Source organism: Astyanax mexicanus, chromosome 3 (genome assembly GCF_023375975.1).
Source record: "Astyanax mexicanus isolate ESR-SI-001 chromosome 3, AstMex3_surface, whole genome shotgun sequence".
Classification (NCBI taxonomy): domain Eukaryota; kingdom Metazoa; phylum Chordata; class Actinopteri; order Characiformes; family Acestrorhamphidae; genus Astyanax; species Astyanax mexicanus.
The window spans coordinates 10,556,360-10,574,146 of NC_064410.1; the positions used below are offsets into that span (position 1 = coordinate 10,556,360).

Below are 17,787 nucleotides of genomic sequence, written 5' to 3' on the forward strand. Positions count from 1 at the left end.
TATATTGTAGATATATTCCTAAACTCTGACGTTATTTTAAAGGCATGGGCGAAAGGCTGATGAGGGGGTGTCAGATAGCAACGAGCATCGCAACACACCTCGGAAGGTTTAGGATAGGGCTCTTAATCTTAATTATCTTTATAAGACAGTGTCTGATCACAAACATTATTAAAAAAAACAATTTTCCATGGGTTAGGTTACACATGTAATGTGTTACCTGTTTAAATATGTCATTAAAATATAATCTAATTGATTACTATCTATAAAAAGTCTCATGAAAGTGCTTTTGGATAGTGTACCTCTTGGTGAAAGATTGCTGACTGCTAGACTTGCCTAAAGTAACTTTTGCCCAGATGAGACACGTTGAAAGGAGGTGCATTATTAGACTGAAAGAACCAGTATGGTCTTTCAAACTAATTGTCAGCCACGGTCACCTTCTTTTGTGTTGTGTAGTAACCGATACTACAACAAACTAGTATTAACATTGTCTTTAGTGATGAATCCACATTCTGTTTAATGATAAGTTAAAGTATAAAGGCCTCAATCATGCCTTTGCTGTGGAGTAACACACTGCCTCAACTGCTGGTGTGATGATCTGAGAAGCCACTGCATACAATAGTCAGTCACCCCTAGTAGTGATACGAGAGACACTAACAGCTCAGCACTATTTGTAGGACATCCAACTGGTATTTTTCAGCAGGATAATGTTTGTCCACGCACAGCAAGGGTTTTATATTTATACCTGAGTTCCAGTAAAGTGGTCTTTCAGCGCCTCAGTGGGCAGTTTTGTGTTTTGTCCAGCAGGGGGGCTCTCTGTGTTTACGCACACTGTGCTGGTCCTCTTGATGGAAAGGGTGGAGGTGGGGTTTCCAGCACTTTTCTCTGCCTCCATCAGTCTGTTCTTCAGCTGCTCCACCTGCGGGGAGCACATGATGATATAAGAACACACAGATTATAAACAGACTGGGTATTTCACACATCCCCACTGACTTTTGATGACTGTACTGAACTGAACACACCCAAAATGCTCCATTTATGAACTAGAATATGCAAATAGTAAATGTAGACGTATAATGTCAGGCTGGTCTGTATAGATCTCAGAGAGCTGGAGGTGAATAGCACAACACATATTAAAAGCAACCCTACAGACAAAAGGCAGATGTTAGATTTGTATACAAATTTATGTTTCACCTTAAATCAGGGGTGTCCAAACTACGGCCCGCGGGCCATTTGCGGCCCGTTTCCTTTTTTGGAGCGGCCCGCGAGGTATTTTAGAAATACAATGAAAGTTGGCCCGCTGTTAAGCAGGTTTTTATAATGTGAGATTCAAAGTTTGAACGCTAGGAGTCAGAAACGGGCAAAAGAGTTGGAGAGGGTGCGCAATTCTAGCACAGAAAATCATGGCAAAAGAGTCTAAAAGCAGAGAGAGTGTGCATTTCTAGCGCAGAAAAACGGGCCAAAGAGTCTAAAAGCAGAGAGGGTGCGCATTTCTAGCGCAGAAAAGCGGGCCAAAGAGTCTAAAAGCAGAGAGGGTGCGCATTTCTAGCGCAGAAAAACGGGCCAAAGAGTCTAAAAGCAGAGAGGATGCGCATTTCTAGCGCAGAAAAACGGGCCAAAGAGTCTAAAAGCGGAGAGGGTGCGCATTTCTAGCGCAGAAAAACGGGCCAAAGAGTCTTAAAGCGGAGAGGGTGCGCATTTCTAGCGCAGAAAAACGGGCCAAAGAGTTTAAAAGCAGAGAGTGTGCATTTCTAGCGCAGAAAAACAGGCAAAAGAGTGTAAAAGCGGAGAGGGTGCGCATTTCTAGCGCAGAAAAATGGGGCAAAGAGTCTAAAAGCGGAGAGAGTGCGCATTTCTAGCGCAGAAAAACGGGCCAAAGAATCTAAAAGAGGAGAGTGCGCATTTCTAGCGCAGAAAAACGGGCCAAAGAGTCTAAAAGCGGAGAGAGTGAACCTAAACCTATGTTTAAGTTTACATTTAAGAACTGGTATCTTACCACAAAAGAGCTTAAGACAGTATGTTCTATTTTGAATAGTCTGTTATGGTAATCTGTTTGTGTTGTAACATCTGCTACCTCCCGCTGTCTGTCCCACAGTCCAGTTTCTACACCCCAGGTTGCCAGTTATGGAACACAAAAAGCTAAATCAGCAGCGTAAAACAGTAAAACATCTGTACTGGAGGCACCAAGAGCGTTTTCACACCTGTAGTTCATTTCTCTGGTCCGAATCAGTTAATGAGTTTGTTTACTTGGAGCGTTTTCTCGCTCTGTTCGGTCTGATTTCACATAAGCATAAATGTAAACGCACCAAAATGCGCATTAATAAACCACGTGAGCAGCCTGTGTCCTCTGATTGGTCAGAGCTGTCTGACATGGGAGTATGTTAAATATAAATATACGAAAAAATAAATACAGCGAGAAGATTTTGTGTTCCAGCGCAAATATCTGTGCTTTAACACTGAGCGCTGGAACGCTGCGCTTTCAAACACAGTGTTTCTATGTGCAGCGCAGATTTATACATAATAAACAGAGTTACGCGGCCGTGAGCTGTGAATGCAGCGCAGACGGCGCTGGCATGGACACAGTGTTTGTTCTTAGCTGTGGTAATTAGCGTTATCTGGCTAATATATCAGTTTAAACTGTGCTTGCTTTATCAGCAGTTTAGCTCAAATAAATGGATTATATTTAATAGCTGGGTCGGATCGAGACCGGATCACGTTTTCACCACAAGCGAACCTAGCTGGTCTGGAGCCGGTTCTTTTGATCCGCACCAGAGTGCGATTACTGTTTTCACACCTGCTCAATCGAACCGCACTAAAGTTACAAACGGACCAGAGTTCGTTTTAAACGGACCAAATAGTGCTGGTGTGAAAACGCCCTAAGAGCACAGAGCACAGAAGAACTACAAGGCAGATACTGATCTGCTAATTTTACAGTGTTTTTTGCTGTTGCTAAGACCCAAAAACTCATACTTGTAGCACATTTTTGGAAACTACTAACTTAAAAAGCCTTTCTATTATCCTGGTAAACTAAACACAGCCTGTCTAGTTCCTGTACTTTCAATAGAATTGTACTTTCTTGAGCATATAAACAAACATGAACCTACTGACACCACAGTGTTCTGTGGAGTGATGGAGCTCCATCCAGTACACTATTGGATAAAATAAATTGGGGAGTTAAGGGGTGAGGTGGACTAGTGATCAGCATCCAACATTCTGAGCGTGGTAAAGCATATCTTGTAGTCCAAAGCAATGGATTTCTCACAGTAATTTTCCACAATGTAGTAGATAGGACTGTAGAAACACTTAATCTAACAATAGCAGCAATAGAGCAGGTGTCCCAGTATGATCATATAGTTTTTTTTAAGCACATTAGAATACAGGTGAAAATATTTGAAATTGTACAATGTGTTTTACAGTGTGTGAGTTACCTGTGTGAGTAACTCCCTCTCACGGGCGGAGGCCTTCCGCTGCTCCTCCAGGGCTCTGGTGTATTTCACGGCCTGCTCCAAATGCCTCTCCTTCAGTCTGCCCAGCTCTCTCGCCCCTGCCTCCCAGTCCTGCCTCAGCCTGACACACACACAGACACACACACAGACACACACACACACACACACACACACACACACACACACACACACACACACACACACACACACAAACACACAGTTAGGCCAAGTATTTCTCTATTCAGTGATAATGCTTCAATGCTTGTGAGTAATGTGTGTTTGTGTATGTGTATATGTGTGTGTGTGTGTATGTGTACCTCTCCATCTGTCCTCTCTCCTGTCTGAGGTCCTGTGTTTTCCTCTCTGCTCGGCTGCGCTCCTCCTCTGCCACTCTGCAGCGCTGAGACAACCTGCGCTCACACAGCCGGGCGCACCTCACCTGCTCCCTCAGCTTCTTCACCTCCAACAGCAGGAACTGAGTCAGACCCTCCGGACCCTCCTCATCTACAAACACGCACATACAAATTTGAATATCATTGAAAAGTTACTTTATTTTAGTAATTCAGTTCAAAATGTGAAACTCATATATTATATAGATGTATTACACACAGAGTGATCTATTTTAAGCGTTTTTTTTTATTTTACTGTTGATGATTATGGCTTACAGCCGATGAAAACGCTGTGAAAAGTCCTGTGTGCCAAGTCCTGCTGGAAAATGAAATCTGCATCGCCATAAAAGTTGTCAGCAAAGGGAAGCATGAAGTGCTGTAAGATTTTGTGGGAAAACAAAACTGCACTGACTTTATACTTGATAAAATATAACACAGTGGATCAACACCAGCAGATGACATGTCTCTCCAAACCATCACTGATTGGTGGAAACTTCACACTAGACCTCAAGCAGCTTGGACTGTGTGTCTCTCCACTCTTCCTCCAGACTCTGCTTCCTTGATTTACAAATTAAATGTGAAATGCACTGATGATCAGTGATGGTTTGGAGAGACATGTCATCTGCTGGTGTTGATCCACTGTGTTTTATTATCAAGTCTAAAGTCAGTGCAGTTTTGTTTCCCCACAAAATCTTACAGCGCTTCATGCTTCTCTCTGCTAACAACATTAATGTGCCAAGTCCTGCTAGAAATACAGATTTAATTTTCCAGCAGGACTTGGCACACTGCCCACACTGCCAAAAGTACCAACTGGTCTTATATAATATTCTAATTTTCTAAGATACTGACTTTTGGGTTTTCATTGGCAGTAAGCCAAAATAGATCACTCTGTGTGTAATACATCTATATAATATATGAGATTCATGATCTAGATTTTGCTTTTAGCCTGGATAAATACAGGTTCCGTAAGGCATCCTGCAGTACTTTTGTACACAGAATGTAGATTCTGCTCTACAGGTTGTTAAAAAGGTGACATCTCAGCTGATCCTATAAATGCTAGACTGATGATCAATCTGGCAACCAGGCATGCCAAGAAAAAGTAGTGATATATCTGGGAAACATTTGCTGTGTGTGGTAGAGCATTATCCTGCTGAAAATTGCCAGTTTGAAACACTGCCAGTAGTGATAGATACACATATTACTGAGCTGCTAGTTTCCCTTGTATTACAACTAGGGGTGACTGACTGTGGTATGCAATGGCTCCCAGTTCATCACACCAGATGCTGGGGCAGTGTATCACTCTGCAGCAAAGGCAGGATTAATAAGCTCACCCAAATTAGCCTAGATAAGGTACTAGTCTATTGCAGTGCAGGTTTTTCATTCAAAATGCCGGTGCAAAATGAACAAAAAATGTCTTGCTTAGAGGTGGTCTAGATTGCTGGCAATTCATGAAAATAACCATCCTGCTTCTCTCTGTCCAATGATGCAGACCCTCTCAAAGTCATTCAAATGGGCTAAATGTCTCGAGTGCATTGTAGAGGCATTCCTAGCAGTCAACGATCTCTCACCAAGAGGTGCACTGAATATCCTCGTGTGGCAATAACCAGTTTCCCAGTTTTGGCACAAATATAGAACCCCTTAACTCTTAAAATTAGTGCAATACAACAACAAGACAAAACACAAACCCATACCGAGCATCATGGAGCAGCGCTGTGTGGCTTGTTGGCCTGTGAGCTGTGTGTACTGTTCTGGATGGTAAAACTCCAGCGACTCCATGAAAGCCTGCAACCCTCGTTCACCACGTCCCCTGAGGATGTCCAGTAAACGACCTGCATAACAGTATCGCAACCAATCAGAACACTCCAAACTCAGACACATCTCAATCACCTTTACACAAAGTGGGGGTCAATCAGAATTAGCTAAGGAAAAAAGCATGTCTCATTGTGATTAAACTGATGTTATTAAACAGGTAAATTAGGGGGTTTCCAAGTGCAGGCTTAGCAGGCTAAGTGCTGCCACTATGATCAGAAGATCGCTGGTTCGAATCCTGTTCATGTAGCTTGCCATCGGCTATCCAAGCCCTGAGAGAGCACAATTGGCCTTGCACTCTCTGGGTGGGTAGATGGCGCTTTCTCCCCACATCACTTCAAAAGCTGATGTCGAACAGCACAAGGCATCTGTGAGCTGATGTATCAGAACCGAGTCAGTGCACTTTCCTCCGAGTGCGCTGTGATGCTACTCGTCTACAATCGCTGCAGTTTGTAAAGAGGTGGTGGCTGACTTTACACGTATCGGAGAAGGTATGTGCTAATTTTCACCCTCCTGTTGTTGGGGACTAGTTATAGGGGGGAGTCCTAATGAGTGGGTTGGGTAATTGGCTGAATAAAATGGGAATGAAATGAGGAAAAAAGGTAAATCAGGCAGTGGAGGCAGGGGTTGTGAGATGTGAGGGTCAGTAAAGAGTTCTCACCAGCCTTGCTGATCCGCAGTGGAAGCTGACTGGAATTCAGCACCTCGTCCTCGTCCTGCTCGTCGATGACCTTACACTGCCGCAGGTACGGGGTCAGCTTAGCCGGGTTCAGGATGCGGGTCAGCTTGTGTCTAACCCCCTCCACTCGCTCCCACATTTCCTCATAAGCCTCCTCACCCCACGGGGGCACCTGCGAGCTCTCAGCCTCACCAGCATCAGGTAAAGACCACTCACACACACCTGCAGAGAGAAAACAAGAGAGAGTACACACCTGGTGTTAATGTGTCCTGGATGATTTACATTACATTTAAAGCATTACCTGACGCTCTAATCCAGAGTGATTTACAAGGTTATTCCTATTAAAGAAGTGGGTCAATATAGTGTAAGGAGTCTTGCCCAAGGACTCTAATTGGTATAATTGGCAGGTAGTGGTGTTATCCACTGCACCACACCAACTATACGATCACAAATAATTGCCTGGATCGATTTTTTGTGAACACTGCCATTAGTTAGCGAGGAGTTGGGCAGTTTTCCACTTGTAGGTCATGTTCTTGGTATTATATTTGATGCACTGAACTGATGCACTATGAAATAGACAGTAGACAGAACACTGATAGGTCTATTGACCAAAGAGTCAGGCCAATAAGGATGTACATCTCACCAACAGAGTAAACTGATTGGTCTACTGTTCACAAAGACAGACCACTGCTTTTTTTGTCATTCACTTACTACTACTATCTGTCCCTCACTCTGTCTCCCTTATTCATTCCCAAACAGTACTGTATCATATTTTCTCATCTTTACATTTTTTAGAATCAACCAGGTTTAATAATATCACAAGTTCTTAGTCTTGGCTCATGCCAACTTTCACATAGATATTGTGAATAAACAACAGCAAGAAACAAGAGCAAGAGAGTCAATATAGCGAGAAGGTTCTGTGTTACAAACCAGCGCATATAGTTGTGCAACGTGAAGCTAAAAAATTTGCCACGGCACTTTTTTTAATAGGAAGCGCAGCGCAGATGTCCATGTAGTAAACAGAGCTGCGAGCAGTGAATGCTGCACATACCATGTTCAGTGTGTAAATGGAGCATGGAGCAGCATAGACAGTGTTTGTTTATTCCTGTGATTAATTGCGTTAACTGGCTAGTATATCAGATTAATCTGTGGCTTATCAGCTGTTAAGCTCAAATAAAAAGAGCATCATTGACAGTGGGGTCGGATCGTAACCAGACCAGTTCTCACCAACTGCTCCGCTCCACTTTGTTTGCTGTGTAAAAGCACAATTATAGATGATTCAGACTTTTAGACCAATCATCACCTATTAAACAATAGACGAAGAAAAAGAACTGGCTTTCTTGTCCCTTGGGTGCAGGTGCATGACGCATGAGTGCGGGTCTCACCAGAGATTACACTGGTGATCACCATATCTACTGTAACTGTAGATTAACCCAGAAATAAAAGGAATCAGAGGGGAATCGGTTACTCTCATTCTGCGTATCTGCACTCAAAGTGAATCTCATTCTACAAACCAATCAGTGTCCAGTATTTTGAGCTGCTGGTATAAGTGTATATTCTAATAGACTCTGGTATTAGAGTATTTTCTTCTAGGGTATGGTTGGCATCAGATGTAGCAGCATCTACCTAGAATATCAACTCAAAACACACACACCTGCTTTATGTTTTACAGCCAGGATGCATGCAAAATGATTAATATTGAGTACTATTTACTATTTACAACTATCCAGGCACGGTAAATTGCGGTGGACTGATCTAGAAGCAATAATATATAAACCGAGTGTATTACACAATGGATACCCTATTCTAAAAGATCATATTGTTGATCAGGCTATATTAGTTAATGCTTCTCAGGCTATAGTTGTCAAAAAGCAAGGTGATTGGAATCTGATAGTGAGATCTGATAGTATGTCAAACCTCAGTGAATTCAACTGTTTTGGACTAAATATTTAATGCAGGCTTTGATTAAATCACAGTGCTGGTATGCAGGTGGATTCCCTGAGAAGGATTATTGGGTATCAGTAGAAGGTGGGTGAAGAGGGAGTTTTTTAGCTTGTGGGATCTTCCCATTATCTCATCCAGAGCAGATGTGGAGGTTTCTCGGATGGGTAGAGCGCAGCATAATGCTGAGCTTTGTGTTTTGCCAGTAATTTATGAGGATCTCATCAACGGGGAGGACGTCTGTCTCACTTCTCAGGAATGCAAACAGCACCATCCAGCCCTCCCCTTTACACTGCCTGATACTCATCAGCGAGAAGAAAGAAACAGAGTAAAAGAGAAGAGAGAGAGAGAGAGAGAGAGAGAGAGAGAGAGAGAGTGACAGTGGAAAGCTTTCTGTTTATGCCTCTCAGTCGCTAACATCAGAGACTGTGTGCCATGGTCTAGGCACGCAAAGGTTGAGCTGTTTGTCTGATAAGGCCTGCATGGCCATGCCTCATCTGCTTTTCCGGCAGCCTGTGTTTGGAGTCATGGGTGTTTGGGAAGGGGTGGTGGGTAGAAACAGTAACCCTACACCTTCCAAAAGCAAGCCCTTGAACTCAGCCATAACATTTCAGCTTTATTCAAAAAGACTCTATCCACTATGATTATTGGAAATAAAAATAATTTACAGTAGTTTAGAGAGTCACATGAACATGATGAGAAAATCAGTTCTGACACTGAAGTAAACTTCCAGTGAAAATCTAAAATAATGAAAAGCTAAAATAATGTAGCATCCCAAAATTCCCTTAGAACAACATTTTCAAAAGCTTTCTATAATTCTAAGAATATCCTTAAATTCTAAAAAGCCAAACATTCAAAAATTTTGGAGTTTTACAATTTTAACTGAATTTTGGGGGTTTACAGCTGGTGTTAATGAAATTCTATAATTTTGGAGCTTCATGTCTGTTTTCAGATATTTCTAAGGCCATTGCACACTAGATATACATCACACTGCCTAAAAATTCTAAACCATTGTTTTTAATTGAGGAAGACAAAGCTCTTAAGGACTTAGAGCACAAAACACTATGCAAGACATTTTTGATTGTTACATTAAATTAATTTATAATATATGACTTCTGATTTCAAATCTAAACGAAAAGCAAAAAAGTCACAGAAGAGAACTGTGCACAATTGCTCTTTTTTTGTTCCAGCAGTGCAAATATTTTTGTTGGTGGATCGCAAAATATGTTTGTTGTTGTGCTGATGCAAAATGATGCATTAAAAAAGGGTTAAAAATGCAACCAAACAAAAAATACAGTTTAAATTTATCTGAACAAACAGATTTTTTTATGTTGAATGGACTCTTTTTATTATGTTTTATTTACTAACACCCTGAATCATTTTTAGAGTGTATGTGATTTGTCTTGAGTTTGGCAGAATTTAGTGACTGAACTTTTTGGAGACTGTTCATAGAAATGTTTGGAATTATAGAATTTTGTAAGTACTGTAACTGACCAAGGAAAAATGTTTATCTCTATTTTTAAATAAGTTTTCATCATTCCTGAACACAGCATATGACCTTTATATTGTCTCAGAATTTCATTGTAAATGGACCAACGGAAATGCTCCATAAATGCTTACTTTGACTTTCATTGACTTCTCTTGCAATCTTCTGTAAATTTGTCACTTTGGAAATACATAAAATGTATTTCTTTGAAGAGTAACACCATAAACATAAACTCTTGAATTCTAGAATTTCTAAAAAGTCTTAAAACATGTAGATGTCCTTTACTAAACTTTACTAGAATTCTTGGATCAATATCAACATTTTTGCATATTTGCATATTTTGCATATTTGCAGCTCTTCAGCTGTTCATTTCTATATTTAGAAAACTATCTAATGTAAGTTTGTAATTTACAGCTGGTTTTGTTTGAATCCAGATGGAGTCCTGCAGTAAACCCCATCATTTGAGCTGGTGTGGCTCAGCTGTCACTACTGCTGAGGCCTATTTACTTCTTTGTGCCTCCAGGGCAGATGATTCAGGCATTTCTCAACGTCTCTCTCTCTCTGTCTCTCTCTCTCTCAGTGCTGTACACAGATACCAGGCAGGTCGGGGCAGGATGCTGGAATCTGTTGAGCCTGAGTGTCCCACAGGTATTCCATTGCCATTCACTAAACAATATTGGTCGGGGCAGGATGCTGGAATCTGTTGAGCCGGAGTGTCCCACAGGTATTCCATTGCCATTCACTAAACAATGTTAAATAGTGTCTGAGTCTCGTTCAGGGTTATTTGTATTCAATACGGATGCTCAGTGAAATTTCCAATATTCAAATATTAATTATATTCTGTCTGTATGTCTGATTCCATCCAAGACACTATAATTCACCTGCATCTGTGACATCAAACCAAGCTGGACATCCGAGCTATTCTAGATAAGAGTAACATCTATAAAACAGTAAGTATCTATATAAGAGAGTTATAGGGCTGTTTGACAGTTTGTCACTCAGTAAAATCATTGAGCGACCTGTTTTTGCCTGAAATCACAGCGGTGATACCAGTCTTAACTCAAAAGTTACCAATTTAAGTACTAGATCCTCAGATAACTGAGTTAGTTGTAGGGGTATAATGGTATAACACCAGAGTGTGAATTATTCAAGGATAATTGGGGGGTCAAGTATTTCTTTGGGGTGTAAATGGAAACCAGTACAGCAGAGTCTTACAATCCTTACAGTGTCTCGCTTCCTTGTAATGTCCACAGCATGTAAACGATGCATCAAGAGATACATTACATCAGCTAATGTAGCATTTACATACCACACAATAACCTTTATAGTCATTAATAATATATTATACAGCAAAATACACAGTTAATCCTGCAAAAACACACACACACTTCTATTGGCTGCTATCATCAGCTTTCTTGCAAAAAAAAATAAATTTTAAATAAATAGACATACTAATGTAACTGAAAATGTAACTGAAAATCCCTGTAAGGCCCAGACACAGTGACTACAATATTAAATGTAATGGGGAAATGTAAAAATGCATTTATATAGCTTAGCTAGTGCCTTTTAAAAAGCTTGTTAATTTTTTAAGTAGCCCAATAAAAACATAGAAAATAAGTTAAAAAAATGTAATACACCAGTTTACTGTAAAACTACTCATCTAATTCCTAATGAAATTCTACTCAATCTAATTCCTAACTAGGTCAATTTACTGCAAGCTTTTAAAGTTTCTTGTTTACATTTCCCTTCCACCTTAAAACACATTTCCTTAACAGTTCCCTGCATTAAAAAAATTTCTCCACGTTAAAACACAGTTCTCTTTTTAGACTGTAGTAGATGATAAAGTGTTTTAAGAGTTTTACACATTTCTGCTTCGGTTGTGCAGAAATCACAAGCAGTCCATATAAAACAGAAGGTGGATTCCCATTAGAATCTTCTGGTCCACCTTAAAAACGCCACAGTCTCTACTACAGCCTGAAGCCTGGGTGCCGCCACGGCAGCATTTAAGGCGGAATTGTGGGATAGCAAATTCACGTGAGTTATTTATGGATGTTATTCAAGGAAAAAGTGTGTTTAAAGTTTATATTTAAGGAAGCTAAGTAGATAACAAGCTACTTACACGTAATGCTGTAGCTTGAGCAGCGTGCGTACTACCGTAACTGAGACGCAAGTCACGTGACCAACAACGAGCCAGCAGGCAGGTAAACGAGAGGAATGGTTAATAACAGGAAATGGTATGATCCACTTTAGGGGGGCTGAAATCGTATCACAATATTCTTCCAGGCAAAGATACTGCATTGTTTTTGTAGTATTTAACATTATATGTAAGAAGTATATTTAAATGTTTTGACCCCCCCCCAAACTATTGTTTTTACCGTTTTAGGGGTGTTGAAGTGATAATTGACCTACAGCTAGTTTGCTGTATCCAATCAGCAACATTTAACACTATGTTGATGATTGGATACACAGCAGTCTTTAAGAATACTACGAATGGAATTTAATCAAGATATTAATATTTAATGTAAGTATTATTATAAGCAGTACATTGTGATGATGGGTGGGGACATCATGACATAGACAGTACCCTCCAAAATTTAGGCAAAAGATCAATATTTCAGATATTATATATTTTTTTCTGTATCTGATACACAGTTCAGAAGATAGAACCTTCTGTCTGAACCCCCACCCATTTTTCTTGTGAGCAAAAGTATTGTAACATATAAACTTAAGATGAATTAAAGTGAATAAGACTCAAAATTTAGTTGCAAATCCTCCGCTTTCAATAACTGCATCAAGCCTATGACCCACTGACGTCACTAAACATCTGCATTCTTCTTCAGTGATGCTTTTCCAGTCAGTGACTTTCGAGTCATTATCTTTCTGCATGATGAAGAATCTCCTGATCAGTTCGGTTTCATCATTCTTTAAACTGACAGACAAAATATTTCTGTAGACATTCCATAATAAGCAATGTAAGCCCAAATCATGACACTGCCTCTGCTGTGTTTCACAGATGAGCTGGTATGTTTGAGATCATGATCAGATTCTTTCTTTCTCCAAACTTTAGCTTTTCCATCACATTAGTAAAGGTTCAGATTTGCCCCATCAGTTCATATTTATTCCATAGGCTTGTCTCTGTACTTCTTGGTAAATTCCGGACTGGCCTTCCTATTCTTCTTGTTAATAGTGGTTTTCATTTTCTGATGAAACCTGTGTACTTTTATTCATGAAGTCTTTTGTAAACAGTAGATTGAGATACTTTCACTCCTGCCTCAGGAAGTTGTTGCTGATGTCACTAACAGTTGTTTAAGGGACTCTCTTTACAACACTCTCATCAACGTCTGTGGTTTTCTTTATCTTTTCTTTACCTGTTCAACATCTATTACTCAGTACACCAATGACGACTTTCTTCTACAGGACATTTCAAATGGTTGTACGGCTATGGCTAATCGTTTTTCACCCATTAATATGGTTTTCATGTTGGTTACACCTCTAGCTATAAATGCACAGTTTGCACAGATAAAAGCCAAATCTAAAATTCAGTGTAGACATTCAGCACTGTTTACTGTTTAAATAACTAATGTATCAGGATTCAGGACACACCTGGGCAACAAAATACACCTTACAACAGTTACTTGTGCCAATGCTTTTGCTCATAAGAAAAATGGGAGGGTTCAGACAGAAGGTGCTATCTTCTGAACTGTGCATCAGATCCAGATGTAAATAAAAGCTGATATGTAGATCTCTTGCAAAATGTTTTCAGTCTACAGCAGAAACTATGTTATTTGCCCCACTGTTCCAATAATTTGGAGGGCACTGTATATAGTGTTTCTATTAAACAAAGAGTACTTACGTGGGGTCAGGGAGTCATGATGAGGGGTACCTATAAAAAAGGATATAATTAATATAATTATATATACATAAGTATTTGGTTTATTTTATGTACACAATTTGTTTTCAATGGCCATTGGTGTTTTTTTTTTGTTTAGTATTTGCATGACTGTTTTTTGTCTTAAATGTCATTAGTACATTTTTTTATTTTATTATTTATTGGGAGACAGGCCCTAGGTCTCCACTGCATAACAGGAGGAAGGGAGGAACATGGGGAGCTCTTTTTTGTTTATTGTCCAAGTACTCTCTGGCTTAAGTAGCTGCCCGAGGTCGGCTTAGGAGAGCTGGGTTACTTAATATTGGGTCATTGTTGATTAATGTTCATCAATGCATTTATGATGGGAAAATCAAAGTTAATTGAATGTATGTATGCTATCTGGAAATAATATTATTTATTTTTGGTTTGACAAAAGGCCACTCCACCCCATAAAATATGAGCTATACACTGTATAGATACCACTGTAGCTAAGGTAGTATTGTTTATCAGTGAATGTATGTATATGCATATAAACTATATGCATATTTTAAAGAAATACCAATAAGTAGGTAATGATTAATGCATTGAAATTTACAAAATTACACAATGGGCTTAAAACAATTCTATTTTACTTTGACAGAATGCAGTTAATATACGTATTTAATCATTTTTCAGACACAAATGCCACACATCAAAACGAAATAGATTTTTGTTACGTCACAATAACACAGAAGTAAAAAACTTGCACAGTCTACTACCTTACGACCTATTAGTAGTAAAAACACACTATATGCAAGAATCTAAAAATATAGAATACAGAAATATAACTTACACTATAGATACATTACTGCAGATTTAAAATTGACAGGTATTAATATGTAAACTATTAATGTTACATATAAACATAGGATAAGGTGTGAATGCAGATGTGTGTGAGGTGGTGAGTAGGGAGAAAGTGTGTGATTACTACCTTTTAGTGCAGCAATATATTTGTATCAAATGAAAACAGATGAGGTATCTAATTTTTTCAAAAGAACAATGCGTCTCCATTGTTCAGCCCTCATGAGTTTACAGCCATATGAAAAAGTTTGGGCACCCCTATTAATCTTAATCATTTTTAGTTCTAAATATTTGGGTGTTTGCAACAGCCATTTAAGTTTGATATATCTAATAACTGGTGGACACAGTAATATTTCAGGATTGAAATGAGGTTTATTGTACTAACAGAAAATGTGCAATATGCATTAAACCAAAATTTGACCGCTGCAAAAGTATGGGCACCCTTATCATTTTATTGATTTGAATACTCCTAACTACTTTTTACTGACTTACTGAAGCACAAAATTGGTTGGGTAACCTCATTGAGCTTTGAACTTCATAGCCAGGTGTATCCAATATCAGAAAGGCAGAGAAGAAGAATGGTGAGAACAGTCAAGGACAATCCACAGACCACCTCCAAAGAGCTGCAGCATCATCTTGCTGCAGATGGTGTCACTGTGCATCGGTCAACAATACAGCGCACTTTGCACAAGGAGAAGCTGTATGGGAGAGTGATGTGAAAAAAGCCATTTCTGCAACCATGCCACAAACAGAGTCGCCTGAGGTGTGCTTTTGCATAATGAGAATATATATTTTGCATAATAAGAAATGGCTTCTTTCGCATTACTCTCCCATACAGCCCAAACGTTTTCATATGACTGTAAAAACGTAAAGCATGTCGCAAACCGGCGTGTCCGTGTGTGGCCGTCAAATAACATAAAGCAAAACCTCATTATGAAGCTTTTTTTGTGAAGATTACTTTATCACTTATATAAACCGAGTTTATGCAAAGTGACCACGCCAATACATTTTATCGTAGCCTACTTTATATATTTGCATTAAAAATTGATTAAATTACTGTAGAAACGGTAGGGACGATAGAAGGTAAGTAGCACAATAGACACTTTTCTATCGTCCCCACAATATTTATCATCATATAGCACAGCACTAGGGTGAGTAGAGAGAGAGTGTGTGGTGTGTGCAGAGTGTGATTATATTATATTATATATATATTATGTTACTATATTATTGTATTATATCATATTATATTATATTATATTATATTATATTATATTACAGATTGAGTTTATAAGGGGTGCAGGTTGTGTTCAGGTCAAAAATAGGAATGAACTGAAGGTAAAGAAGGAGTAGACAGCAGATCAGTGACAGGAGGATTTGGTTATAAACATGCACAGCTCTGTGTCTGTCTGCTGCTCCTCTTCTGGATCAGAGGAGATGCTGTGTTCAGTGATTCTCCTCTGTGAAAGGAGCTGTAGTGGTTCTACTAGCTGTTCGTGTATTTGAAAATAACTGGCTGGAGGGTCTAAAAGGTCGATAATTTAGCAACACTGGTCTCAACACTAGCCTTTAACACAGGGACAGAAAAAACATATGCTCTCTGACTTTAAAAATACACAGTTTTTGGGGGGCATGTCCTCCTATCCCCCTCTTGTAATATACACCAAAAATGAATTATTAATTAATAATCTGGAATTACAACTCTACTCTCTACTAGTATAAAATTAATAACATTTTAGATGATAACTGGGGTTTGTAGTAGTACAGAGTGTTTATTAAAAAAAACAATGCAGAATCACTCACCACTCATCTCTCCTGCTGGAGTGGAGGAAGAGTCCTAAGTCCTGTAGAGTCCTGTAGTCCTGCAGTTCAGAGTCACACTCTCTCCCAGAAGAATCAGAGCTACTTCAGAAGACTGGAGCTACGACTTTACCCTCCTTACTCTACTCTACTCACACATACCTCCCTCCCTCTCTCTCTCTCTCTCTCTCTCTCTTTACTTACACCTGCACACACTGTACACTCCCCTCACACCAGACACACACACACACACACACACACACAGCTCCACTCAGGACTGCAGGGGAGTGCAGTCTTTGTTTTCACTCTGCCAATAAGGTCAGCCCACTGACTTTACTCCCTTTTACTGCTCAGATAACAGTGCAGAGTTCTCCCAGACTGGGCTATAGTCAGTGATGTCAGTAACGCGTTACTTAGCAACGCGTTACTCTAATCTGACCCTTTTTTTCAGTAACGAGTTATCTAACGCGTTACTATTTCCAATCCAGTAATCAGATTAAAGTTACTTATTTAAGTCACTGTGCGTTACTCTCTCTCTCTCCACCTCATCTCCTACACACACACACACACACACACACCGCTCCCTTACCCATTCCCCCTCCGCTCTTCCCCAGTCACACGCGTCTCGCTTTCTCCCCTGTCTCTCTCTCGCGCGCTCGGCGTGTCTTTAGTTTCCGCCCGTTTTCTTTTTTCGCCAGTTCTCGGGCTCTTTATAAAGGCGTTTTTTTTGCGGCCGTGTCCCAATTCACTAGCCAGGGCAGCGGTCTGCCACAAATTTGATTGGCAGAGGAGAGCAGCAGTAAAAGATTTTACACCACACGTGATTGGAAGTTCACTGTGGCGCAGAGCGCACATACCGTAAAGACAAGAAAAGTTCCGGTGCTTTAAATGAACACTGTCAGAATTAAATCCTTCTCAGTAGTTGGGTCCGGTATGGTTCCGTATTGGACAACGTCTGGGTCCGGACCCGGACCGCAGTCTGCAAATATGTGATCCCTGGTCTAGACCATATACACGGTTCTGTTTTATAAAACCACTCCTTGCTGCCCTGCAAAGAACAACAGGTTTAATGTTCAGTTTTACAGTGTTAAATATGTCAGGTCAAGAAAGACTTTCTTTATTTTATATATTTTTTATAAAAACAAGTATTTATGTTTAGTAAAATCAAGAAAGACCATATTTTATTTTATTTTTTAAAAATATGTTAAGTAAATTTTTTTATTTTTATAAAAAAAAAAAAATTTAGGAAATAGTTCAACTTAATAGAGATACATTGTTGCTGTTAAAAATGCATTTTCCAATAAAGGGAGTATTGGCAAAACTGGTTATAATTTTTATGTTAAGGCGGCGGGAGGTGGTGTCTGCAGCTGCTGAAAGTAACTAATAAAGTAACTTAGTTACTTTTAAAATCAAGTAATCCATAAAGTAACTAAGTTACTTTTTAAAGGAGTAATCAGTAATCAGCAATCAGATTACTTTTTCAAAGTAACTATACCATCACTGAGTATAGTACTAAAGCAGAACTACTTCACTAC

General features: G+C 39.5%; 2 protein-coding genes across 2 annotated transcripts in view; one reads left to right on the forward strand and one right to left on the reverse strand.

Annotated features, from left to right (window-relative positions):
• Nucleotides 1-16,434, reverse strand: part of LOC125799315 (caspase recruitment domain-containing protein 10-like) — a 33,506-nt gene extending 17,072 nt beyond the window's left edge. Inside the window, exons 1-7 of the mRNA XM_049475793.1 lie at nucleotides 16,256-16,434; nucleotides 13,601-13,630; nucleotides 6,303-6,542; nucleotides 5,524-5,661; nucleotides 3,761-3,947; nucleotides 3,426-3,564; nucleotides 743-916 (exon numbers count right to left, since the gene is read on the reverse strand). Of these exons, the coding sequence (XP_049331750.1) occupies nucleotides 743-916; nucleotides 3,426-3,564; nucleotides 3,761-3,947; nucleotides 5,524-5,661; nucleotides 6,303-6,542; nucleotides 13,601-13,630; nucleotides 16,256-16,262 (915 nt within the window). The 5' untranslated portion in view covers nucleotides 16,263-16,434. The remainder of the gene's footprint in view (nucleotides 1-742; nucleotides 917-3,425; nucleotides 3,565-3,760; nucleotides 3,948-5,523; nucleotides 5,662-6,302; nucleotides 6,543-13,600; nucleotides 13,631-16,255) is intronic.
• The window catches only part of LOC111189911 (GTPase IMAP family member 8-like), a 213,427-nt gene that overhangs the window by 152,014 nt on the left and 43,626 nt on the right, over nucleotides 1-17,787 (forward strand). The gene's annotated exons all lie outside the window — the stretch shown is intronic.